The sequence below is a fragment of the Aythya marila genome (assembly GCF_965140915.1).
Source record: "Aythya marila genome assembly, chromosome: 9".
Taxonomy (NCBI): Eukaryota; Metazoa; Chordata; class Aves; order Anseriformes; family Anatidae; genus Aythya; species Aythya marila.
In genome coordinates this window covers 19,133,408-19,158,618 of record NC_139050.1, presented here as the reverse complement: position 1 = coordinate 19,158,618, position 25,211 = coordinate 19,133,408, and the positions used below count along the sequence as shown (strand labels likewise).

At 41.9% G+C, this 25,211-nt stretch overlaps 1 protein-coding gene across 1 annotated transcript in view; it reads left to right on the top strand.

Moving 5' to 3' along the window:
* Positions 1-2,062: 2,062 nt before the first annotated feature.
* USP13 (ubiquitin specific peptidase 13) overlaps positions 2,063-25,211 on the top strand; it is a 47,993-nt gene continuing 24,844 nt past the window's right edge. Inside the window, exons 1-6 of the mRNA XM_082767533.1 lie at positions 2,063-2,316; positions 11,035-11,160; positions 15,297-15,357; positions 23,077-23,198; positions 23,620-23,762; positions 23,993-24,177. Of these exons, the coding sequence (XP_082623659.1) occupies positions 2,158-2,316; positions 11,035-11,160; positions 15,297-15,357; positions 23,077-23,198; positions 23,620-23,762; positions 23,993-24,177 (796 nt within the window). The 5' untranslated portion in view covers positions 2,063-2,157. The remainder of the gene's footprint in view (positions 2,317-11,034; positions 11,161-15,296; positions 15,358-23,076; positions 23,199-23,619; positions 23,763-23,992; positions 24,178-25,211) is intronic.

The following is a 25,211-nucleotide window of genomic DNA, read 5'->3' as shown; positions in this document are numbered from 1 at the left end:
ATTATCTGTAGCTAGACTCATCTTTCGCCTTCCAAACTGGACCTTTATGTGTGCAGATCACTGAAAAGATGGTCTCTCTAGAACATGTTTCTACATGGATTTTTTTGTTACTGTTTTGTTTGTTTTTGTTTCTTTGTTGTTTTCTATTTTCCTCTATACCACTTTTAAGAAATATGTAGGTAATAAAGACGGTGCTCTTTTTATCTGGCAGACTTTTGCCACTAGAGGGATGTGTTTCCTTTGGTTCTAATGGCAAAGGTATTCCTCTAGTTTTAAATACCTCAAGAGGTTGAAGGATAATGTATCTTACAGTCTGCAACCCTGAACTAATCTGTCCGTATGCAGTGTCCAATTTTTAATGGAAACAAGCCGAAATCCTTTAGGAAACCCTGATCATCTTGTGATTTCAAACTGTTAAAACTAAAAACTAATTTATTTACATTAAACAGTATTTCACTGGCTATCTTAAACAAAGACAGCCTCATTAGCTGCTTCTAAGCACTGCCAAACATTAGAAAGACTTGGATTGATTTCTCATCAATGCTTTGACTTGTCCTTTTTGTCTGCATTGATCTTTCAGGTTAGCGTGTATTTCTCATTGTGGCTCACATTGTTTATAAATGCTATGTTAATTATAAGAGAGACCATTAAAAAGCACAAAGCCTTTCCAGGTAAAATCTTTCTGGTGACCGTTTATTATTTTTTTTATCCAGCATCCAATGATGGGTATGGTTCTTTGATGTAAATTTTTTTCTTGTCTAAACCATTTCCACTGAGATCATATTTTGCCCTTGGTATTTCACACAGTTCCTAACGCTTTTTTTTTTTTTTTTTTTTTCCTTGAAAAATTGCCTCTTCATAGTTGAATGCACACTCATGATTTTTCAATTCTGTTGCTAATTGAAATTTTACTAGAACAATCTTTTGAACCTTTTGTTTTTGAGTTAAAAATTTCTTTAAAAGGTCACATCACTTGGAAGTGGTCTGTGTATCCTTAGGTATTATGTGGACTCCAGGTGGAGAACTATTCATGTCTTTATTGTAAATGAATCAGCCATTTCTTTAATTCTGCTGCTGTCAAGCATGTGTAATAGTTATTGGATAATGTTTGGAGAAAAAAAAGATACTATATCAAGTATATTTGTACAAAGTTACTTCATGCTATTCTTCCTTCCTATCAGTATTCTTTCAAAGTGAAAGGCAAGGAGCAACACAACAAACCAAAAACCAGTCGTTCTGAGCTCAGGGCTCTGACCCTCAATACAGAGAATCTAGGTTTGGCTCCTGGTGCTCTCACAGATGTCCTACAGCATCCTTACTGTGCCAGCACCCCAAGAACCAGATCCTCCTCTCTAACCTACCATGAGCAGGGCAGGATGAATACAAACAGAGGGCAGGGGCTGTGCTGAACCTCACCACCTCCTGGCAGGGGCTGTGCTCAAACCTGCCGCCTTCAGCACCTGTAGCGGGGCAGTGAGAGGTGCGCTGTCCATGTGGAGAGAAACCTGTAGCAGATGGACAAGGTTAATTATAGGCTGGGGACTTGGAAGTCAAAAGCCTTGTATTTAGGCACATGAAATCAACAAATCGTTCCAGTTTATATGTATATAGCGTTTCCTTGCTTAAAAATTTATATTACTGGTCAAAGAGGAACCTGCTTCAGGCTACCCATGACGAGCTTCCCCGCAGGGACGCCAGGAGGTGAAGTCTCCATCCCCGCCCCCTGGAAATCACGGCTTTCTGATGAAAACCACCCCAACCCCGAACCCGGCCGTGCTCCCTTTCCCCCCCATCTCCCCGGCAGACCCCGCAGGGGGGCAGCGCGGCTCAGGGCGGTCCCGTCAGGGCCGCGGACAGCTCCGGGGCCCCGGCACCGCCTGACGAGCGGCGGCGGCCCCCGCCTCAGGCACCTGGCGGCGCTCCCCGGCCGAGGGCCGGCCCGAGGGGACCCCCCGGTGCCGCCGCAGCTGGTGCCGCTGCCATTGGGTTAAAAATAGCAGCTTCCCTCCTCCTCCTCCTCCTCCTCCTCCTCCACCTCCCCTCCTCCCCCGGGCCCGGCTCTCGCTGCTGCCGCCGCCACCGCCGCGCCCTGCCCCGGCCCCGGCCCGGTGCCCTCCGCCTCCATTGCCCTCGGCCGGCCGGCGGCAGGCAGCGAGCATGCAGCGGGCCGCGCTCTTCGGCGGCGGCGGTGGCGACGCGCAGATGGCCGCCGGCGACCTGGGCGAGCTGCTCGTCCCCTACATGCCCACGATCCGGGTGCCCAAGTCAGGGGACCGGGTCTACAAGACGGAGTGCGCCTTCTCCTACGACTCGCCCGTGAGTGCAGCGCGGAGCCGCCGCTCCCCGTTTCCCTCTCCGACCCCCCCTCCACCCCGCCCCGCTGCCGAGCTGCCCCCCGCCGGCTCCCCGCGGCCAGCCGGCCCCAGCCCGGCCCCGCTGCCCCTCGCCAGGCCTCGGCCTCCCGCATTGCCCCTCCTCAGGCTCCGTGGTTCCCCCCTCGTCCCTTCCCCGGCCGCCGCCACCTGCCCCGGCTCCCCCTCAGCCCCTTCCCGCTCGCCACCGGCCGCGGGTTGTGTCAGGGCCGCGGGCAGCCCCGGGAGCCGTCGTTTTCCTCACAGCGAGGTGGTGGCGAGGGGCAGCGGGCGGCCTCCTCGCTCGGGCGTTTTGGCTGGCAAACGCCGATCGCTTTGCTCGCCCGCTGTCTCCATCCTCACGTTTGAGATGTGAGAAAGCTTCCAAAGTGCAGGGTCAACCTGGAAATCCTCAGGGAAATCCTCCCGAGGAGGTCCTTCCTTGCTTCCTCGCCCAGGGTTTGCTTCAGGCACACCACCGGGCTTTGAGGGCTCGCTGTGTGTCCCCACAGGCCCCTACAGCGGCTGTAGGGTCAGCGTGTGGTGCATGGCAGGCTTGCACTTTCTGTCATGGTTCAGCTGGCTTGCGACTCATCCACCACCTCCACAGATCACACATGTTCAGTGGCAAATTTGGGGCCAAAGTTGTTTTTTTTCCCTTTGTTGAAACCACTGTCAGCCTTCATAAATGATAATAGTTGATGATGTGTGAGGAAGAAGTGTTTAAAAATTGGACTTTTTAAATGGAGCTGAAGTTTTATTCAAAATTGCTTCTCCACGTGAAGGTGAGGTTTCCCAGTGGCGACCGAGCGCTCCATGTTGATGTCAAAGTCATCGGGAGCAACCTCAGGGAAGCTTGGGGTTTACATTACGGAACATTCAACTAAAGAAACATTTCCGACAGATTTTTGAATCTTTTATCCACCTCTTTTTGATAATCTCTCCTAACACAGAAAATCAAAATTGGTTTTAAAGGTGACTCAGCTGTCTGGTGTTCATCACGTCTTGTTGTACGGAGGTTATTTTTACCCGCGCTCTTCAGATCTCAAGTGTCGCCCAGCAGCCCTGACTGTACCAGGAGGCGGTCTGATTAAAACTGCCAAATCAGACTCTCTGCACAGGCACTAATTGCATTATATGCTTAATAAGTTTTTTTTCTGTGGGCGGGGTGGGGGGTTGAATCGGTCTGCCACAATCTTTCCTTCAAGTTTCTGCTCAGGTGAGCACATGCTTCATGTCACTTTCAGGCGAATGTTATGGTTTATAGAAAGTTTCCATTTACCAGTAGGAAGGGATGTCAAATACTGCTACAAATCAAAAAACTAAAACAATTGATCCCACAACAAACACAGCAAAAACTGTGTTTATAAACAATGAACAAAATGGAACACTTGAGCAAGACCGAGGTATACTTAACAAAAGCTAGGCATAAAAGTAACCAAAAGGGAGTTGGAATGACAGTGTGATTTTTTTTTTTTTTCTTCTAAATGTTTTATCCTTTTGACTTCATTAGGTAGAGATTTCAGATTTGTGAAAGTGTTGCCCTCAGCCATTGGAGTCTTTTGGTTTAAAATGGATTATAGGCATTCACTGGGCAAAAGGCTAGGCTGAGCCTGTGCAGTACTAGTAAAAATAAAATTGGATAAAATTGGGCTCAGTTTCTGTTGTTTTCCATGGCTTTTCAGCACATACTGCTCCTCAATTTAGTTGGGCCAAAGACTTGTCTCAGATTTTTTTTTCCTTTCCTTTTTTTTTTTTTTTTTTTTAAACTCTACCAGATACTTGGATATTGTTTCTAGGATGACAATTATAAAGAGCAAATGTGTAATTTCTCAGGAAAAATACGTTCATGCACAAAGTTAAAAGTATCAAGACTTTGTTTTTAGTCTTATTTCACAGTGCGAGAAGGACACAGATAGCTTGCTGACTTGGCTGAAGGAAGGCATTGATCTCTGTGTGTGTTGTGTTGGGTTGGTCAGTGACTTATTTTCTTAGGTCAGGTTTGTGTGACCTATGTGAGCATCTCCCTGTTGATGTACCAGCCTCTTTTTTTTTTTTTTTGAAAGATGGTACACAGGTGTTTTTTTATTCTTTCTATAATGTTAAAGCAAATAGTCAATGTTTAAAAACATGTCCTCTGGGTTTTATTATCTATGGTAAGATTGATTTCAGGTTACATTTTTGATGGGGGAGGTGTTTTCCTCTTGTAATTTCTTGGTATTTCCTCACACCTTCTCACTTAGCCGTTTCAAATATGCTTCTTGTTACACTTCTAACTTGAGCATGCCTCTGTCTGCAGTTAACTCAATGCAAAAGGTTTTCTTCTGTCACTTTTCTTCAATATCAGATCTATTTCAGCAGTTAATGCCATAAGACTGTCTTCAAGCTTTATTTGTGTTATTTTCCTTCTTTGAAGAAGTAAACTTCCTGAGTATTTGTAGGTATCTTTTAAAGCAGCACATACAGTTATCCGGCATCTCTATATTCAAGTTTCGTCAGTATTCTTCCATATTGATTACTATTACCATCCCTGCAAGGAAATGTGATTTTTTAAATACCATCAGATCTACGAGCACTAGGATACAAACCATTATTATTACAGAGAAAGGTTCTCCGGCAATTACGAGAAGGACTAGGAGGGGAATTATGAGAAGGACCAGGAGGGGTGAGATGGTCAAAACCAGAGGTGTTGTGGCAGAGGCTGCCAAAGAAAATGAGGTGCTGGGGAACCTTATAGTTAGAGCTGTGCAAAGTTTAATATGGCTGCAAGACCAGGCTTTCACAGACCTGTTTGTCAGTCTGTTGGTCGTCTCTTCTTGTCTGGATTTAAGCGAAGTAGTCTCACTGAATAGCATGTTCTAGTGGGTGCAGGCTCTTCACAGACTGTTCTCAAAATCTGTTAACTCACTGTTCTCTTGTCTTGAGTTTTAAATCTTATTTCCCTGGGTGAAGATCTGAGAACAATGGAGTTTTTGTGCTACAGAGAGAGTCATTAGTTTAGAGATTTCAGAAGTGTGAGCACAGGAGAGCTACAAGTGGATATTCAGTGTACTTTTGCCTTGTGGATTAACCCTAGCATGATGATCTTCTCAGGTACTATTGGTAGGAAGATCACCAGATGGGTGAGAAGTTAAGCCTGATGCTTTCCTGAAGTCTAAATTCACATCTTTAGATTTGGCCTATTTCCAATAGAATGTACGAGGGTTAGTTTCCAGGAAAGTCAGCAGAAGCACAAGGGAAATATCTGTACACTTGAGAGCACTAGTGACACTTCTTAGCTTGCTAGTCTCAAAAGATGAGAAACTATACCTTTTTAATGTAATTGTTAATTACTTTTTTTTTTTTTTTTTTTTTTTTTTTTTTTTTTGGCAGCTTCTAGAAAAAACGTTTCTTTCATGAAGGCTCCTATTCGAGTTATCCTTTGATTCTTTATACAGGAATTGAGACAGGAAGGAAAGCTGTCTACAAAATACGAGTGAGGCCCAGTGTGAGTATCACTCCCTCCAGTGACTGGTCCAGAAGCTGCAATAGCCTTTCATACCCCTTTCAAACAATTGGAAAGATGAAATCCTGTACTTCCCAGTCTCCAGACCTGATGCGCAGCCCCTTCTGGTGACTATTTTTCTGTATCCATGCTCCTGAGATGAAGGCTTCTTCTCTCTCACTTTCTCTGCAGTTCTCTCTCTTCCTCTTCTGGCAGATGAACTTGACTTTGTGCTGTTCAGTAGAACACAGGAGACAGAAAGGTTATGTTTGCTTAATCTTTTGTCCTCTTATTTATTGTTGCTTGAACAGAAGTATAGTATTCAGCTGAAAATCCCACCTTTTAATGGGATCCCTGTCTCAATGACCTCTGATCATTTTAGACCAGAGACATCAGAGGGGGAGATGACTGCTAGAAAAAGGATGTAAACAGGATTGTAAGAACAGCTTACATGCAGTCTGCGCGTGTCTTAGATGGATGTGCTCAGAGGCATTCTCTGCAAAGGGCATTGGTTACAGCTGCAGCACAGGCCATGAGTCCAACACAGCTACAGGACCAGGCTGCCTGGTTCTGTAGATGGCTCGGTCCTTTAGATGTAGATGTTGTATTGTGTATTTTTGAGCAGCTTAAAACTTGGCTTCTCTCCGCTGGAAAACCTTGCTGCTGACAGCAGCTTCCTTTGTGAATTTTGGTGACATTGGTGTGGTTTGGGAACTTTAATGGTAATGTTAGAACAATTCCCGAAGAATTTATCAGACAGTAGTTGAAACTGAAGTCTTTGAGAGTTTGCAGCATGCAACAGACATCTGTGACCATGTTGCATGCAGCTGTCTAGAAATGGGCCCCTCCTGCCTAGCTTATATACCTGGCTTACAACACACTGAGACAAACAGAATACTCCAAACAAATGATTATGGCATAGTTGTAGCTTATTATTTATTGCAAATTATTGTTATTTGCTGCCTCCAAATTATTGAGGCAGCAAATTGGTTTGTACTTTCTTCAAGCTGGTCAGTATTTTGCATATTGCTCTCAAAGTGGGATAAAATAATGACTTAGATATTTTTCTCCCTTTTTTCAAGGTGGAGAGGGGAGAGATTTCTTTCAAGCTTGAAGCTTAAAGTCCAGTTATTACAAGCCCTACTCTTTATTTCCTACTCCTGGATGATTGTTCTGGTCCTTTTTTTCTGGCTGACCCAGCTCTTTTCCCATCTTTCTCATCTTTCCCCAGTTCCAGCAGTACACAGCTCCTCTCCACTCCTTGTTCACAATCAGTGCCTCAGTTTGTCTGTGCTGCTCTGTTCATTTTTTCTAGTTGTTGGTTCCTTCTCCCTCCTCCTCTTTACCAGATGCCCAACTTTGCTCTCTTCTTATCGTTCACTTTCTGCTTTCCTTTTGTCACCACTGCTTGCTTCTCACTTGTGGCTGATAGTGGACAGTTGCCTAACAGGCAGACTGATGCCAGTGTTCATACCCCATATTCCTGTTGAAAGTCACTTGCTATATTCCTTGCCTTCAGCACACTCCTCCCCAGCCCCAAGGCAGTTGCCATATTTATTGAAATGGAAATTCAGAAGTGGTTTTTTTGTTTTGTTGGAGCCCTCTCTCTGTGCCAGTGTGTTCAGCGGGTTGGCTGCTTTGTTTTTCCTTGTTTTGATGTTGGTAGCACTGGTGCATGACAGAGACAGGCTTTCTTTTTACTCTTCATTGTAACTTATTATGTTTAGATGAATATTCAGTACTGAAACTTCTGTTATTCTTTTTAAGCCTGTCCTGAAATGAAAGATGTGTCATTTAGTTGTGCTGTAGGGGGACTCGATGCAACATGTGTACGCAAGGAATGTTACTGTAACCGTTCCAGATATATTAGAGGTTGGATTGCCATTATCCAACAGGAGTCTCGCAGCCACAGCCAGATTAATTATGGCAATTACTGATGAACAGACACTCTGAACAGAGCCTGAAAGAGTCCTACAGAGTTGTCTTTTTTGTAGGGAAACACTGATGGAGACAGGGAAGAACACAGTCTGCCACGGTTGGAACTTCATAGGCAATAGGGTGAACAAACTTTTCATTCTTTGTGTTTGGGATGCGGAGACTTGGAAGAAGTAGAATTTCCGTTTTACTCTTTTCATTTTACTCTTCTCTAACACCTTCACAGCGAGTATTGCTGTTGTCATAGTGGGTCTGAAGCGAGCGGCTGTGCAGTAGGTGTTGTGCCCAAGCCTGTAACTGCTTGCCGAGTCAGTAGAGCCACCACACCAACTGTGCTTTTATAAATTCCTTATTGTCTAAGCTGCCTCAGGAGCTAAAATTGCTAAACCATGGATTTCAGAGAGTTCGGTAATGGGATGCTGGTCATTAGTTCAAATCCTGATCATGTTTAGTGGTGTTTGAAAGCTGTTGATATCTGGTGCCATGGGCACGTATGAAGTCCTACAGAGTGTCGTCAGTACCAGAGGCTAGAGCCTTTCTCCAGCATGAACTTTCACACATGTCTAAGCTAAATGTCAGTTACAGGGATTTACGTGCCACAGCTATGTAAAACATCGTTCCTCCAGCACTGGTTGTGTTTTCAGTAGGGCTAAATTCACCAGCACAAAGCCTGGCTTATAGCAATCGAGTGTGCTTTGAGCGCCAAGCAGGGGCCTAATCCTTTACACAGCACTCTGCAAAGGTCGCTTTCTTACCTGTGTCCCTCTTCTCCTGTGGCCTTTTAGGCTTTTGCACATCCTGTCATCTTTTTTTCCAAGTTTCACGAGGGAATAGCCTGCCAGCGTTCTCCAGGAGAAAGGGCTGTTTTGTCAGTAACCACAGCCAGCTTACGCAGGTTCTACATTTAGCTCAGCTGCTGAAAGTGTCACATTGTTGTCATAGGCAGCTTATCAGTCCTGTGGGTTTCCTGAAGAAAAGGAGAGAGTAGTCTCCAAGAAAACAAAATTGAAAACAATGTTCCAGAAACTGTGGATTTGACATTAGAATATATTTTTTTTTAGGCTGGCTACATATAGGATCCTCTTATAGAGGACACATCCTTGACTTTTTCACAGGAGGAGATAATACAAAAGCATTTGGAATACAGTCTATAAAACCAGACAGCCAAGATTTAATGGGCCTTGAAGTAGATGAATCTGTGAATGAACACGTGGAATTTAAAAATTCAATGTATTATGTTTTAAATATAATTGCATTTTATGACTATTTTGAAAACTAGACATTGAATTTTATTTTTCTTCAACTTTTTTTTTTTTTTTTTTTTTTTTTTCCCCTCTTGGCCAATTGTAGATATTTGCCTTGGCTATGAATATTTCCAAATTCAATGAACTTTTATTTTATTTTAAATGAAATCTCAGGTAGTGTTTACGCAGTTCTGAAGCGAGATGGCTGACCAGCTTACTATTTCCAGTGCAGAGAGCCCATCATTGTGGTATCTAGATGCTGAATGAGTGACTTCATGGTATATGTTAGGTTTGAATGGCAGATGGCCTAAACCCCTGCCTCAGATCACAGACTTAAATCCTGCAGTGCTCAATTCAACTTCCTGCACTATTGAGGCAGGCAAAGCAAGGGCAGGAGCATTTGTTATACGTTCATCTTTCGGGTAAATTTGAAAGGCCGAGACTTGTTTGTTGGCTTTACATTAAGAGAAGCAGACAGGTATTTTCTAAAGCTTTGGGCTAAAACTTCATTCATGGATGAGGGCTGTAGTCTCAGAGGGATGCTTTAAGTCTCACGGAAATATTCAGTACTAATTTTTGAAAGGGGCTGGGGGAGCTGATAGGGTTTGGAGTGGCACGTTCAAGCCTGACTTTGGGGCAGCAGTGGGAGGGGAGAGGCTTGTTGGGCCCAGCTGCTCTGTGCCAGGTATTAAATGAGTAAGAACTACTTAGCACTACCAGCATTACTAGCCCTTCAGCTTCCTTTTCTGGAAGAGAATAAGGTGTACGTACCTGGTGCTGGCTAGGAAAGGACAAGGGATCAGCCGTGCTCTGCCAGACTGGCCCTCTGGGGCTTGTAGCAGCCCGCAGGACTGGAGGCAGGTAACTGTCAAAGCAGTTGTTGCTGTAAAGGTTTTCAGTCAATACCTGTTTATATGTATAAGCCTAATGTGACTTTTAGGAACGATTGGTGACTTGCTTCCAGAGATACTGATTTTAATTAATTTATTTATTTTCCTCCAAGGTGCCTATGAGTGAATTTAGTTCCGGTTTTCCTTGGGGAATTTACCATGAGATGTTCTGTACCATCCACTAGCACAAACACGTTCTCAATAGCAGAAAGGTCACAGTGCTTCTGAAAGGCTCAATCTTTGTTATGCACCACCTATTCAAAACAATGTCAGCTGGAGAGGGCTTGAAAAATTGATCCAACACCAGCAAGCCAGGTGACTGAAAGTCCTCCTGGTGCTTTGAATGACGTAGCGGAGAGCTGGCAGCAGTGATACAATGGAGCGAGGCCCTGATACCAACTGGAGTCAACACCCAGCTTTTGGGAGAGCCAAAGGTGATGGGACTCCTGCCAGGCTCTGTAACTGAAGTGCTGGTGTTTGTAAGCAGCACCAGGAATATGTCCTTACGTTTCCTTTGTAGTGCTTTCATCTCCAAGCACTCTAATTGCATGGCTAGAGAGAATCCCTTACAGATGTTGACCAGTGTTCACAAAACAGTTGCCGACTTTCTTGTTAGCCCTTTCTAAGAGCTATAAATTCACTTGAGATGTTTCCCTCAGACAAGATTGTGATCAACAGCAGAAGTTGTGTCTGAATCCCTGCGCTACCAGCTCTGCCCCACTTCTGGTTCAGAATGTTCTTGCAATCAAATGCCCCCACACCACCAAAAAACAAAACCAAAAATGTGTCCTTATTTCTATGTTTTATTAACTTCTATGCCTACAAATCCATGTGGATTGGACAACCAAGTGGATTTTTTTTTTGGACAGACTTGTAGGCCTCCAGTTTGTACACTCACCAATCAGTAATTGTAATGTAAACTGTTTCAGTGGGTTTCTGTGTGTGATATGGTGTGGAAGGTTCTTAGAGGGCTGGAAATGTAAATGCTATTACGTGGTATGAAAGCCACATTTTCACTGCTCGCCTGATAACAGGGAGGGTTTGCAATTCTCTGCTTTTTCTGCTTGCTGAGTCCTTGCTGTCCTGTTCAGTTCCTTCTGTGCTGTAACTGTTTGTGTCATTCCTTTTAGGATTCAGAAGGAGGTCTCTATGTGTGCATGAACACGTTTCTGGGATTTGGAAGGGAACACATTGAAAGGCATTACCGGAAAACAGGACAGTGTGTATATTTGCACCTGAAGCGACATGTGAGAGAGGTGAGACTTGTGCTTCCCAACTAACTAGCCTGGCAGTCCTTGGGTCTCTTGCTTGTTTAGATAACGCATTTTAGGCATAGGCCAAACCTTGAATGACAGAAGTAAAGCTGTTCATATTTGGGGCTCAATATCAAATTCAGGTGCTTGGATCCCAAACTATCCTACTGTTTCCATTCTAAGGTGAATGACGAGCCCCAGAGGGTCAGATCTTAAAGGCAGCTTGTTGCCCAGAGATGCATGTAGTTGCCTGGCTTTTGCTGATCTTTCACTACATGCTTCTACATATTGCATACGTATTGTGCGGGTATTACAAACATATTGTAGGTAACTAAATGCTTTTTAGAAATGTGCCTTTGAAATGTCAAATGGCCAGTTTAAGCTCAGATTTGTCTGGAAGCTTCTGAGTTTTTTTATTATTTTTTTTATTTTTATTTTTATTTTTTTTTTTAAGTTTTTAGCTTAGGGTGACATCTTTTCATCCAAAGATCTCTGTGCAATTAAATCATGAGCCTTAATCCTGAGCTGGCCTGTGATCTCAAGCTTAGCTTAAATTAATGCTCTTGCACGCTGTTCAGTCCTACACCCACACACATATGGATGTGCACTTATAAACTTCCTGTTTGCTCTTCTTCCATATCGCTGTGTATCAACAGTAATTTATAACCAGTGTTCTGTAACATCTGTTTTTGTGTGGTTTGTCTTTGAAGGGCCATTGATGAATTCTGACATGAGCTATATGGAAGGCACTGGCTTTGCTTATAGCTTCTTGTCTCTTCCGGCCAGTTAGAGGGCCTAAAATAGCTGCTTTGAGTGGGACAGAATATTTCAGTTTTCTCATTCTACAGTAATGTTTCCCCTGGGTGATGAAGGCCCCGAGTTACGTAAAATGCTCTGACTGCTTATTTTATTTCCTGTAGAAAACTGTTCATGTTTTATCAGAATTACAGAGGCGGATTGCATGTCTCCCATGCGGAGATTATTAATGATGTTTGCTATATTTCAGAACTGTTCTCCCTTGTGAGGCTGATCACTACATTTTCACCTCATACCATTAAAATTTATGGACCACCTAGTCTAGTTTTAGCAACAGTTCTGAGTGAATTTTGTGCTCTTGAAACATGCTGTCTCTGACTAGAGAAAACTGAGCAGAAGATCTATCAGCATTGCTTATATGTAACTTTCTTCCAGCACTTGGTCTGGGAATTTTCAATATTAAGGTACACTAAGGTTAAAATGAGGCCTCAGATTCCTTCCCTGGATAAGGATTTGGCTGAAGAACTTGGAGAAATAGCTAGCCTGACGGTTATTCGGTGTTGCATATACCTTCAGTAGTTCAGAGGTTCCTGTTTTCCTGCTTGTGACTGATGTAGTAGCAGAGGGGCCTGGCATCTATGTTTGAAGGTGGTGACACTCTGGATCATGCGGTAAGAAACAGTGTTTGACCATACCGTACAGGTGAAGACTTTGTAACCTAATATAAGGCTCATAAATAGGATTCCTCGTACATTAGCTGTGTATTTTGTTTACCATGGCTGTTTGATTCTTATGTGCTATGCACGTTTTCCTTTGAGCAATGTGAAACATCAGGCCTTCACCGGAACAGTTTTATGAAGTGTCTGGCACATGCTCTGTTGTGGTTTTGGTTTTTAAGCCAAGCTTTTGATAGTGTGTGATACAGTAAAGCCAAAGGCACTGGTTATACTATCTTAAGGTTCTTTTAGGGAGATTGCTATTCTTGCCTGTGGTTCCCTTGGCATTGTCCTTGCAGAATGTACTGCATTGCTGCAGCAATCCTTGTTTGCTTCCAAAAGTGTTTGGAATAAGTATCAGTCATGTATCTCCTCATAATTCAGTTAGAGGACAAGGGCCAGATCTTTAGTCTATTGGCTTAAGCAGAGGTCGAATATCTGCCAGTGGCAGAGCAGCAACAGAGGCATCTGATGAATCATCACAAAAATTTTGATTAAAACACCAAGATTGATTTCTTGTTTTTTCCTTTTCTTTATTTCCTCCAGAATTCAACTGTTCAGAATTTTGTAACTAGCTGCTCTTCCGTAGCGTGTAACTGTTGCATCGGTCTGCCTGGGTAATATTCAGCACAGGGCAGAGCTTTAGCTTGGTGCTACAGCAATACCTCAGCCCTGTTGAAAACACTGGACAGAGAAGCATGAAATTTCTTACAGTGATGGGTTCCTGGATATTATTCAGGGACAGTCCTGTTATAAAATAAATAAAAATAATAAAAAATCTAGCAGTGGTGCAGTCAAAGGAAATGTGGAATAGGCCAGTTGACGCCTGGTATGAGAAACACTGCAAATGGAATTTAATGCCACTGCTGGTGCATTGCCTCAGCTCCCATTTGCTGGGATCACATCTGTTAGAAGACAAAGTTGTTTTGTGAACGGGGAGCTTTTTCAGTAGTTTCTGACAGGTGGAGAAGTGAAGTCAAACACTGTCGGCTTCTGAGTTTTGCAGGAGTATTGAGCACCTGCAGTTCTAGTTCAGATGTAATCAACAGCTTGGGAAAACCAAGCAGAAGCGCTAAATGTTAGACTGGCAGTAACAGAAATGCTGCATGTGAATTCTTCCTCTTTTAAATCTCTAGTCTTAATGATTTTCACAACGTCCCACTTGGAGGCATCTGAATTCAAATGGAGATTTCCACTATTGGAAACATTTTTTAGTTCTGAAGCTGTGATCCTGGGAATATGTGTAATAGATTCTTAATATATTTATAGTCAGGTTACTCTGTATCTTGCTGCTGCTTTTGTAAAATAGATTCTTGGCTACTTCTTTTCTACTTGTTAAATGCCAGTTGTATGAAGAAAAAAAGTGCTCTGCTTGTTGTTTTACTTCATTGAGAATTTTCTTTTTTTAAAATTATCTTTTTTTTTTTTTTTTTTTTTGAATGCTGGAGTTGCATCGCTGACTCCCTTTCCCTAAGGTTCGTGTATATGAATAATATGTTTTGTTCTGAAGTGCAGCCAATGACTGTTAGTTGGTAGTAAGAATGGAAAAATTATCTATGATGTACAGGATTGAGCTGATGACTCAAGCCTTTGCTTTGGTCAATGCTTTATTTACATGGTGAAGGGAACCACCCAAAATATGCGACCCTTTCACCTACCAAGGCATGGGAGGCAAACATGAGCTTTCCCTAGGCTGACAGGTTCTTGGCTGCTTTTTGTCCACCTGTTGCATCCCAGTATTATTTAAAATAAATAAATAAACAAAAAAGTAACCTAACAACCTCACTAATTACACTAATGTCATACACTACATAATACAGCATGTTGGCATTATAGTTGCAGAGGCTTATTTGATTTCATTTAATGGTGCCTGCTAAAAAATGGCTTAAGAAGCATGTACATTAATTTGTTTCCTTAGCCACTAGCATTTTCCCCAGTAGTCTGAAGACTTTTGAACTGGGAAAGTAGTGCTTGAAAGTGGATGTCATGAGGAAATTACTATTCTTTGCTGTGGAGTTGAATTAAAAAAATAAAATAAAAATCACTCCTAAATAATTGCTTGAGCATTGTCAGGCTTCCTCCATGCTATCTAATACTAAGAAAACATGATGGTGACTTGGATTGACTTAGATGTAAGCAGTCTTAGTTCCTGATGGAAAGGGCATTTTTTTTTTTTTTTTAATAGAAGAAAATTAGCTGAGCTAATAATTCAAACTGAAGTGGTCATACTGGAATTAATTATGAAAGACTGAGTCTTCTATGCAGATAATACCTTTTCTTTTTCACTCTAATTCAGCTTTAGTCATTGAGAAATACTAGAGGGAATCTAGTGTTGAGAGGTCTGGGTGATGCTAGATGTCCCTGTCTTGTTGATAGGACAGCAGTCACCCATGAGGATGGTGAGACACGCTTTGCTTAATTGCTAACAGAGCAAAGGAAGGATTCAGATGGTGCTTTCCCACTCCGTGAGGGTGGTAAGCAGTGCTGAGCTGGTCCATTGTCAGACGTGAATGAAAAAAAATTGCATTCTTGCTGAACAAGGGCTATGGTTTGATAGAAGGACTGTGAACAAATACACACATGTCAGAAATTACGATGGTATGTGGTTGTTGCTGATTTACTGTCGTTTAACTTGATGCATTTTTAATTGCTTCTTTCTCTTTCCAGAAGGTACCGGGGGCATCTGGTGGAGCTTTACCAAAAAGGAGGAATGCTAAGCTATTTTTAGGTATTGTGAACAGCTGTTTTTGCACAATCCTTTCCTGACCCTATCTGTGTGTGTAGTTGGGTTCTGTCCACCATTGTGTCTGGTTTTGAGGCTCCTAATGGGTTTTCTTTTTCTGTTTTGGCTCTAGTTTTTAAAGGTGGTTCAGACAAGTAATGCTTAGCAATGGTGCATATTTGGCAATAGGTGTATGTATACATAAACGAAACATTTTAATCTAAAGGAGCCCCTTTACTGACAAACAGCATAGGTTTTGATAGGCAGTTTTGACCAATTCTGTCCCTTTTCTCTCTTTGTGATATACACACAATGTCCTCTTCTTAAAAGGTTTATCAATACTTAATGCTTAGATACAACAAGGCTTCAGTGTGGCATTTTTCTGCTCAACAACTTTTCATGGGAAGGGTTGTTTATGTTTCAAAGAACAGGTAAATGCTTTTAAGTGATTGTTGTGGTCAATCCTGTAGTAAATGCTGCAGTACGTACATCATGAGCATCTTTTAACAGTTCTTATTCCATTGTGCCCACAACTACATTCCCTTGTTTCATGGAAAGCAGTTTTCTTACCACACCCCTTTTGACAGAAGCATGTAATCTTTTATATCCTTTGATTCAGATTACCCAGAAAACCTGAGGGCTCCATACATATGGATGAGGGAAATTTGATGCAATGCTTATATTCTCTCTCCTCCCACTACTTGTGGTACTTTTCTGTTTCATCTATTATTTATTCTCTCTGTATTAATAGGAAATAGTGATTTTTTTCTCCTGGTAATGAAGAGGTTAAGAGTTTTCATTATAATTTCTAGCTCTTATGGCTAAGTGGAAACAGTAGCATGGTTCCCCATTTGAATTGCTTTGATCTGTGGAATGTGTCCCTAAGAGGCCTTTGCAGATTATGATCGATTAAGTTGTTGTTGTTAATGTCTGGACTAAGTTTTGCAAGGAGGGCTTAGAGAGCAAAAAAGTCTAATATAAGTCATAAACAAATGAAATTTCTTTTGTAGGAAGAGACTGTTAGGCTGCAGATGCCATTTACAGTCATTTTACATCAAAAATAATGCTTACCACTGGATGATTATAAAATGATTGGTTCAGAACCAGAGCTGGCTGCAATGCAGCAATGTTTGTACAGCACCAGGAATGTACACGTAAACAAGAGGTGCAAAAACGTGGTCTAACTTTATTCTTGCTGATGTACTGCATAACTCTTTGAGGCTCCTGTCACTGTGGAATGCCGGCACACAGTGTACATGGCATAATGATGTGCCATGTTGGAGGAGTCCTTAAATTCCATCCATGTGCACGAGCATTTTGTTCCCACTGAATAGATCTGGTGCAGCAGTTCCAACTGCCTTGGTCCTGGTGAACTTCTGAAGGCAAAGTGGGTTCACTGGGGGGATTTAGCCCACTGAACTATAATTTTTTTTTTTTTTTTTCCCAGTGCTTCTGGAATCTAATGCAGTTGTGAAAATGTATCTCATGTTGTCTGTTCTGCTGCAGTCCTCTTTGCAGCCCCTGCTGCCTAAGAGTTGTTATATCAACTCTCTGCTCTCATCCTTGAGAGCTCTCATCTTTGGCTTAGCAGATTTTTATTTTTATTTTTATTTTTATTTTTATTTTTATTTTTATTTTTATTTTTATTTTTATTTTTTTGCCATACTTAAAAATCCAGAAATTATTCCTGTCCTTGTTCATAGGACATTTCATCTCAAAGGAAGTGTAAGCACAGAGAGGTCAGCTAGTTTGATCATTTTGCATGTGACAGTAGCAGAGATGGTTAGCAAAATTCGGCATCTTTTCTTTTTAAACTATCATTTTCCTCACTGGTTTGGAGCTCCCAGTCTTCTTGCCTTAAAAGAATGTTTTGGTTTTCTCTTTTCTATTGTGACCTAGGACACCTGTGATAGTGGTCTGTACCAAAGAGGCTCTAATCAGCCCATATATATATGTACCCTGCCATTTTGGGTTTTTCCTGTGAGGCAAGGATAGAGAATGCTCAGTGGTAACTCTAACATCACTGTGTTTCTAGGTGTATCTGAGTAATTCCCCAAAGGCCCAGAGAATTAAGCTTTGTGTACAAAGCCAATCCAGTTTTGGCATTAGTTGCATTGCTTCTAATAAGCCTCTTTGATGTAAGTCTATTAAGGATATTAAACCCTTTTCAATCTCCTTAGTATTAGGAAAACATATTTTGGATGCTCATTGATTACTTTCTAGCACTGCTGCTGTCCAGCAAATGCAGCAGAAACGGACTGCTTGGGTCAATCCACTGGAAGCTTTATCTTCCCTTGAACATTGAAAGATCCATAGCAAACTGTCTGTGCGTGCATTGTTGTTGTTTTTCGTTTGTTTGTTTGTTTTTCTTATGGTGGAGGCTCGAGGGTGTAAGTTGTGAGAGTTCTGTGTTGTGGTCAGGAAGCATAACAATGTGGTGCATAAAAATGTGTGAACTGCCTTCAATCCAGCTTGTTTAGGTATTGCTAGGCAGTGTGGGTATGGTAACTTAAGCTCAGGTGCTGCCAGCTGTCGGGATTTGGGGTGATACGTGAAGCAGACTGTCTACATCAAGGTGCGTGGACGAGTGTCCTTATTGCAATACTATCCAGGCTAGGAAGTTTGAAGACGCTTTGACCTCCTGCTTAAATTGGCCATGATATGGTCAATGTGACACCAGTTTTGAGGAAAAGAGAAACAAAAATAGCATGATGGGACCAGGAAAAATATAATTGCTAAGCTTGATTTTCCCATTAGTCAATCTAGAACAAAAAGAAAAGGATCAGAATTAATAGACAATTATATAAATATAATAAGAAAAAAAACACTATTTTTTTTTCTGAAATGAAATAATACTTATGGGTCTGCCAGAAAAGTTGAGGAGAGTCAGACACTACATACATAGGAGCAGTTTGATTAACAGAATGTACTGTGATCTTCCCTGCAAGATCTTGGTCAAAAGGCTGAATGGAATGAGAGGGAAGATCCTTGTATTGAAGGGACCGGAGACTCCATTCTCACAGGAGAAAGTTATCAGCAGAATCCTTAATAATTTTCTAATTATGAAGAATTAATGTGATTGTAAATGATCTGGAAATGAACTGAAAAATGAGGAAATAGTGTGCTGCTTGATTTAAAATTAGGCAGTAGGTTAAATCTAAAAGTGATTTTTAATGTGTTACTGAGTAACTAAACAATAGAAGAAGTAGATGTTGAAAAATGCAAAGACAAGAAGTGCTCTTCAGAAAGGTAGGGCTGGGAGGTGGCATGGGTGGTTCAGTGAAAATGTTGGCACAGTTATCAAGTGGAAAATTAGGACTGATAGTTTATATTTTGTTCTCTATTACATCTTGGTTTTTGAACAGAGAAACCAGATCTGCATGCAGTACCTTCCCCTCTCTCCTCCTTCCCCAAGCCAACCCCTGTCCAAAAACCAACCAACCAAAAACGCAACCAGTTACACCTTCTAGTTTCTAGATGCCTACTCTGAGGATGGTATCTCTGCATTTCTGCCTTGTTGTGGTGCATTCTTCGTGGGTGTCTGTTGGCCTATGCCAGACACCAAACTATCGTCTAAAGAGAGCTGCCAGAGTGGCTGTCATAAAATTTGTCCATAGACAGCTGTCCTCTTCTAGATCGGTTACCATAACAGTATCTGCCAGTGCAGCAATTTGCGAGAGCTCTGTTTTGAGCAAAGTCAGGGCTGACTTAGACCATCAATTAAAACAGTTTTCAAATACTCAAATGAACAGCTCTGTCAGCAATCTGTGAGGATGGTAATTGCTGATGAGAGGAGCCTCACTGGTGAGGAGTATCCATGGCACGCAGCTGGTCTCTGAGAAGGCATCGGAAAGGAAAACTTTCACTTAGGGAGTCAGGAGAACATGTAAACCTCTCCTGCCTGGCACCTGCCCATGAATGGCAGTGGTAGTACTGAAAGCTGGAGTTTCCAAGTGTAAAGACCATTTGTTAAAGTGACCACGCTGGGTTTGAGCACAGCTCCACTTAGCTCTCTAATTTCTCATAGCAGCCATAGCAGGACCCTGTTTTCAGTAAGGATGCTTCTGTTTTATAAGCTGCTGAAGAGGTTTATGTTTATGTAAGTAAACACACATAGATATATACAAACTCATGAATGGAAAAAAAAAAAAGTATCTTAGGAAGTTTTTAGTATGTCCTGGCAATATTTTTAAATTTTAGCCCAGTAAAATTGTACCAACTTCTGAGCAGTAACAGGGAAACTGATCAGACCATAAGTAAACCTGTTGCCTTCTGGCTTGAGTATAAAACGGTGAGCAAATATCTTACACTAATCAAGTCTTAGTCTGCTGTTTTAGGTGAAACTGTGGAAAATTAGGCTAGCTTAAAAAAGGCTAATGGTGCTAGCAAAGTAGTCCAGAATTTTAACTTTGGTGGATGAGTTTTGCTTGTTTAACTCATGACTGTACCAGAAATCCCATGGACGAGGTCTCTATCTTGCAACAAGAGTGAGATATTAATGCTTTGGAGATGTAGCAAGCATTATGAATGTGGTTTTTACATACAGTGAATAATGGGAATGATTCTAGTAGTATGTTTTGCTTTTCCTTTTCATATAAAGGAGAATGCTATGGCTGTAAAATATTTCTTCTGTTTCTTCATTTTTAGTTAGTTTGTCTGATGAGGTTGGTGTTTCAGACGTGCCTGAAGACAAATGAACTGAATACCTTGTAGTTTGCAAAGTGCTGCTGCAATTCGTTATTATTTAGAGGCTTCAGGAAGAAATTACTGATTTAAAGACTTAATCCTACTTTTCCAAGTTGACACAAATTTGTTGATTACTTTCAGTGAGAGCAGGATCAAGCCCAGATTCCTGTCTTTCTAGGCTTTCAGAGGTAATTGCAGTCTCATTAGTCAACATCTTCATTCAATTTTCACCTTTGTGTTCCCTTTCATACACACAGACACATCCATACGCACAGGATATCCTGTTTAGAGGTCCTGCCTGGAATCTCCTTATGCCCCTATTATTAGTGCCATCAGTTGGTAACTTGTCTAAATCTGATCTGGGCAAGTCCACTCCTTCCCCTCGGGTGGGTTGGCTTACAGTACCCCGTCTTCCACCTGCAGCTGCTGTTTTCAGTCAGCCCAGCAGCAATGCATTTCTCACTGTCACTGAAATGACGCCTGGGAGCTGGAGTAAATTTACTCTACTGACTGCTTGCCCAAAATAATGTCAGTCGAGCCTCTGTTTTAATGTGTCTGTTATTTTGCTTTCCCTGTTGTCCTGGCCTCCCAGCACAACACTTGTGACCTATGGGCACTCTGCTTTAGTGACCACAGTGTTTAAGTGGGGCTCTGACTGGGCTCTGTAAAGCTGTTCGTCTACTGGAATGGGAATGTTGTCATGTGGACATTCACCACCAAGCTGTCAGCTCCTTAGAAAGTGTAGTGTTTGGTTGTCTTGTGGCAGTCGTAGAACTGGAGTGAACCTTTTGTTGCCCAGAGATTCTTCTACACACAGGATATCTTGGAAGGTCATCCTTGCCTAAGAAACAGCCTTGTATGAAGCACAGAACTTGAAAGTTTATCCAACTTAGTGCCTTTATTGCTACACTATCTTATAGTCAAATACACTCAAATCTGCAAGTAGAATTCCCCCACTCCTCTTTTCCACAGTTACTCTTTTTCCTTTGTCAAATTCTGCACTGGTTTTAAAATCCACATTAGAAGTGTCCTGCAGGCTATGCATGATGCCCAGTGGCTATGGGGTCAGCCTCACTTAGTGTGGGCTCCACTGCCTCCCAATGTACTGGTCATCTGCTTTTATTATAGCTAAGCTCGTGCTTTCTTAGCTACATTGGCCTTTGCACAGACACAGAAAATATAATACAGGTGGAACTTCTTACCATACTTAGCAGCTGTGGCTCTCTGCATACAAGCCAAGATTTGAAAGCGTAAGTAGTTATTTGGGGATTTTCAACTTGACATCATTAAGGGGCCTGCCTGACAGTGAACATAAGGGATTAGTTTATGAGGCTGTCTGCTGTATCAAGAGCTTTGAGTGTGTGACCTTGGAAGTCCTTTCCACCCTTACGTGCTGGACATAAACACTGAGAAACTGGCCTCAGAGTGACAATTGCCAAAAATCATTAGCAGTCCTTGTCATCCTTCTTCAGAAGTAGTAGGTAAGTGGAATGGAAGTGTACCAGCTTTATGTGGTCACCGTTACAAGTGGAGTTGCAAGTTAAATCTTCATCATTTATTTATTTATTTATTTTCCATGGAATTGGTATGATGTTGTGTGTATCTTTCTGTAAAATAAGAAGCGCAACGTCTGCTGTGTCAGACGTTCAGAATGCCACGCTCACAGGACATCGTGTTTTGCTTGTCTAGTAATGGGAATGGTATGAAGCCTAAAAAGGTAAAAAGGAACTTTTTCTCTTCCCGATGCAAGCAAAAGGCTGATGCTCCTAAGTATGCGATGTCCTTAGATGGCAGGAGCTGATTGCTAATAGGATACTCAGTCTTTCATCTCTGGATCCCTAGCTCAGCTGCGGGTCAGGTCAGTAGCAGAAGTTGCTGGTGAGGTGAGCTGAAGAGCGTGCCTGAATTCTGAATCCAGGCAGCTGTATCATTGCTGTTCCTGTATAGCATATTGTAAATACTACAAGCTTTTAATGTTGGTCTCATAAAGAAATGGAAATACCAGCAGACGTTACACATGTCTTGAGATAACCATTACTCGCTGATGTGAGCTGTCCTCAGGTTCCCTCTGGTGGCAGAGGGAAGTGTGTGTGACTGCAAGCCCTGGAAGAGGCGTTTGCTGCCTTTAAGCCTGCCTCAGCATCCAACATATTTTTATCTTTGAGGAACCTGCACAGGTTGAAATCTTTGTAGTGTTTTGGAGGTGGTCAGCACTTTTGTTTTTGCCATGCTGGCCCAGTCAAGTTTCCTATACGGGCATTACATGAAATTTATTGGTGATGTGTTGCCATATGGAGATGCTCAGTTTCTTTGCTTTGTAAGGAAGAGCTTAGAGTTGCAGACTGCATCTGTTGAGATTTTTCTCCTTCATCAAAACACAAGCTTGTAGTACAAACTGTGAAAGGAGCCCAGAGTTAAGTGAGGTTGGTGGTTATCTCTATTATGCTGCAGTAAGAAATAAACTGCACTTGCTTTTAGCTGTCTGAGGCTAGGGATGAGATGTGGGAATACTTCCATCCATGGACATCCTGGGAGGAAAGGCCACAGATGGAAGATGAATTATGGCCGCAGTGTGTTTCAGACCGGTCTGTGATCCCAAAAATATGGGGTGCTGAAACAGAGGTGTGTTGTTTCTGCTGTTCACTTTAGGCATAGCTACTGTGACAATGTTTCAAGATTCTAGGTGAAATGCACATCAGTATTACATGCTGATTTTGTCCAAAGTGAGCAAAATTTTGTTAGCTGCCTCCCAGGATGAAGTGTCTGCAATAGCAGACTGCTTGGAAAGGGGCCAGATCAACTGTGATTATGACTGGGGATCAGATTAATTTGGAAATGTTGGTCCTCAACACATGGTGAGATGGTGAGATTTCAGTTTAGATCAGGATTTCACAAATATTTTTAGCCAGAAGAAACTACTGACAGTGTAAGTTTCTAGGTTGATGCCAGGCAGGCAATGCCTCATAGAGTACTACTGTCACAGTTTAGGAACCTTGATCTCAGAACAATCTCCTAACATTCCCCATCTTTTTTTTCCAGATCTAGAGACAAACAGTGATCTGAACGGTGATGACTTTGAATACGAAGATGAAGCAAAACTTGTTCTATTTCCTGATCACTATGAAATCTCATTGCCAAACATAGAAGAGTTACCAGCACTGGTAAGTGAGTGTGTGCAAATGGTGATAGGAATTTTATTCTTATCAAGATGGAGTTTCTTTTTTTTTTTTTTTTTTTTTACTTATGGTGCTTCTTTTTTACATAAAGATATTAACCAACTCTAATACAGGCAGGCATTTTAAAAATCTGTTTTGTCTTCGTTTCTTGGATTTCCTTTTACCTGCTGTATTCCTTCTCTTATTATGATGCCAGCTTGTCCCAGGGAAATTCATGTATTATATGTTGCGCTTACTCCCCTGCTAAAATAATAACTGCAATCCAGAAAAATACTTGTGTACCCAAACATATAAAAAGTCTTACTGATACACAGTTCAATGTGGTTAGCAACTAGGCTGGATGTCAAGTTCTCACCACTCACTGAACCATGTTAGGTTTTGAGTTTGATCTTCCTTTGCCTTCCAGGTGACGATAGCTTGTGATGCACTCCTCAGCGCAAAATCGCCCTACAGGAAGCAGGAACCTGACTCCTGGGAAGAAGAGCTACAGGCGTCTAAACATGCCAAAACACTTGTACAGTTAGACAATGGTGTTAGAATTCCCCCCAGGTGAGTATAGCAAGGTTTATTCATTTTTGGCTAATACAGTCCAGAGTTAAAAATGAATAAATAAATAAAAATTAATGCCAGTAACTCAGCCAGCAATTCTCTTGCACAGCTCCACGCTGGCTGTGTATGTTTGGTTTGTCCTACCAGGTCAAACTGGGAATCATTCTGAGAATCCAGAACTGCTTTCTGCCTTACTTATTTCTGTCATTTCTTGCTTGTTTCTCTTGCAGTGGTTGGAAGTGCTCAAAATGTGACCTGCGGGAGAATCTGTGGCTAAACCTGACAGATGGCTCGGTGTTGTGTGGGAAGTGGTTCTTTGATGGCAGTGGAGGGAATGGACATGCAGTGGAGCACTACAAGGAGACGGGCTATCCCCTGGCAGTGAAGTTGGGAACCATCACTCCTGATGGAGCAGGTCAGCCACTTGGCAGGTTCTGAGATGGGGAGTCTTGTCTGCACGAGACAAACAGTGTAAATCTATTACCAACTGGGTTTGTGCCTCCAGTGCAAGTATTTGTTAAATTGATATGGAAAGGGAAGCCCTGTGAGTTTGTGAATCTTGATCAATTTGACGAGAACGACACACTCCATTTGGAGAGAGCTCTTGCATTTTTTTAATCTGTTCTTCTCTTCCTGTTTCGTGTTTGATATAAACATTATTTTGGTTTTGTATAATAGTAGATTCATAATAGATTGGGAAGAAGGGTGTTGTTTGGAACCAGCATAGTCCTGAGAAACAATATTTTTAGTTCAGCTAAGTTTGCTGTGTAGTGTAGGGCAAATGGTTCAATTTTGTATAACATAGAAACAACAACAGAATAATGATTTTTAAGTCAGAAAAGTCTATTCTTTTTAAACATGTATTTTTTTTTATCTACTGGGAAGTGTTCTATAGTTCTGTGATTTGGTAACATTTTGTTCAGTGTAATGAACCTTCATGAGGCTGCTGCGATGCATGCTTGGTAGGGGGAAAAAGCTATAGGAGTATCCTTGTTTGCATATTCTCATTGTGTGACATTCTGCAGTGTTGCTGTGGAGAGGGTTATGGGGTGTGAGAAGTACAAGGAATAAAACCATGAGAAGCAGAAAAAATCATAAGCAAAGAGACCCTTTGCTGCAGATGTAAGGAGGGGAAAAAAAAGGAATATCAGACAGCATGATTATGTTTGGTTTTTAGTGCTGGTGGCCATATGGATGAAAAACAGCTTTTTAGAACAGCAACTCCCCATTTATTTATTTATTTACACACATCAGTTGAGAATTTTTCATCTTTAAGTCCTATTCAGTTTCAGGAAAAGGAGACTGTAGTCAGATTCTACCAGCTGTGCCACAGAAACACTGAGCAAAATTAGTTCTCTTCTCTCCCAAATGGAATAATTTTTTTCTTGGGTGAACCTGGTCTCAGATGATTCCTATCTGAATCTTTCAAATACTGAAGGTGGTTAGGAT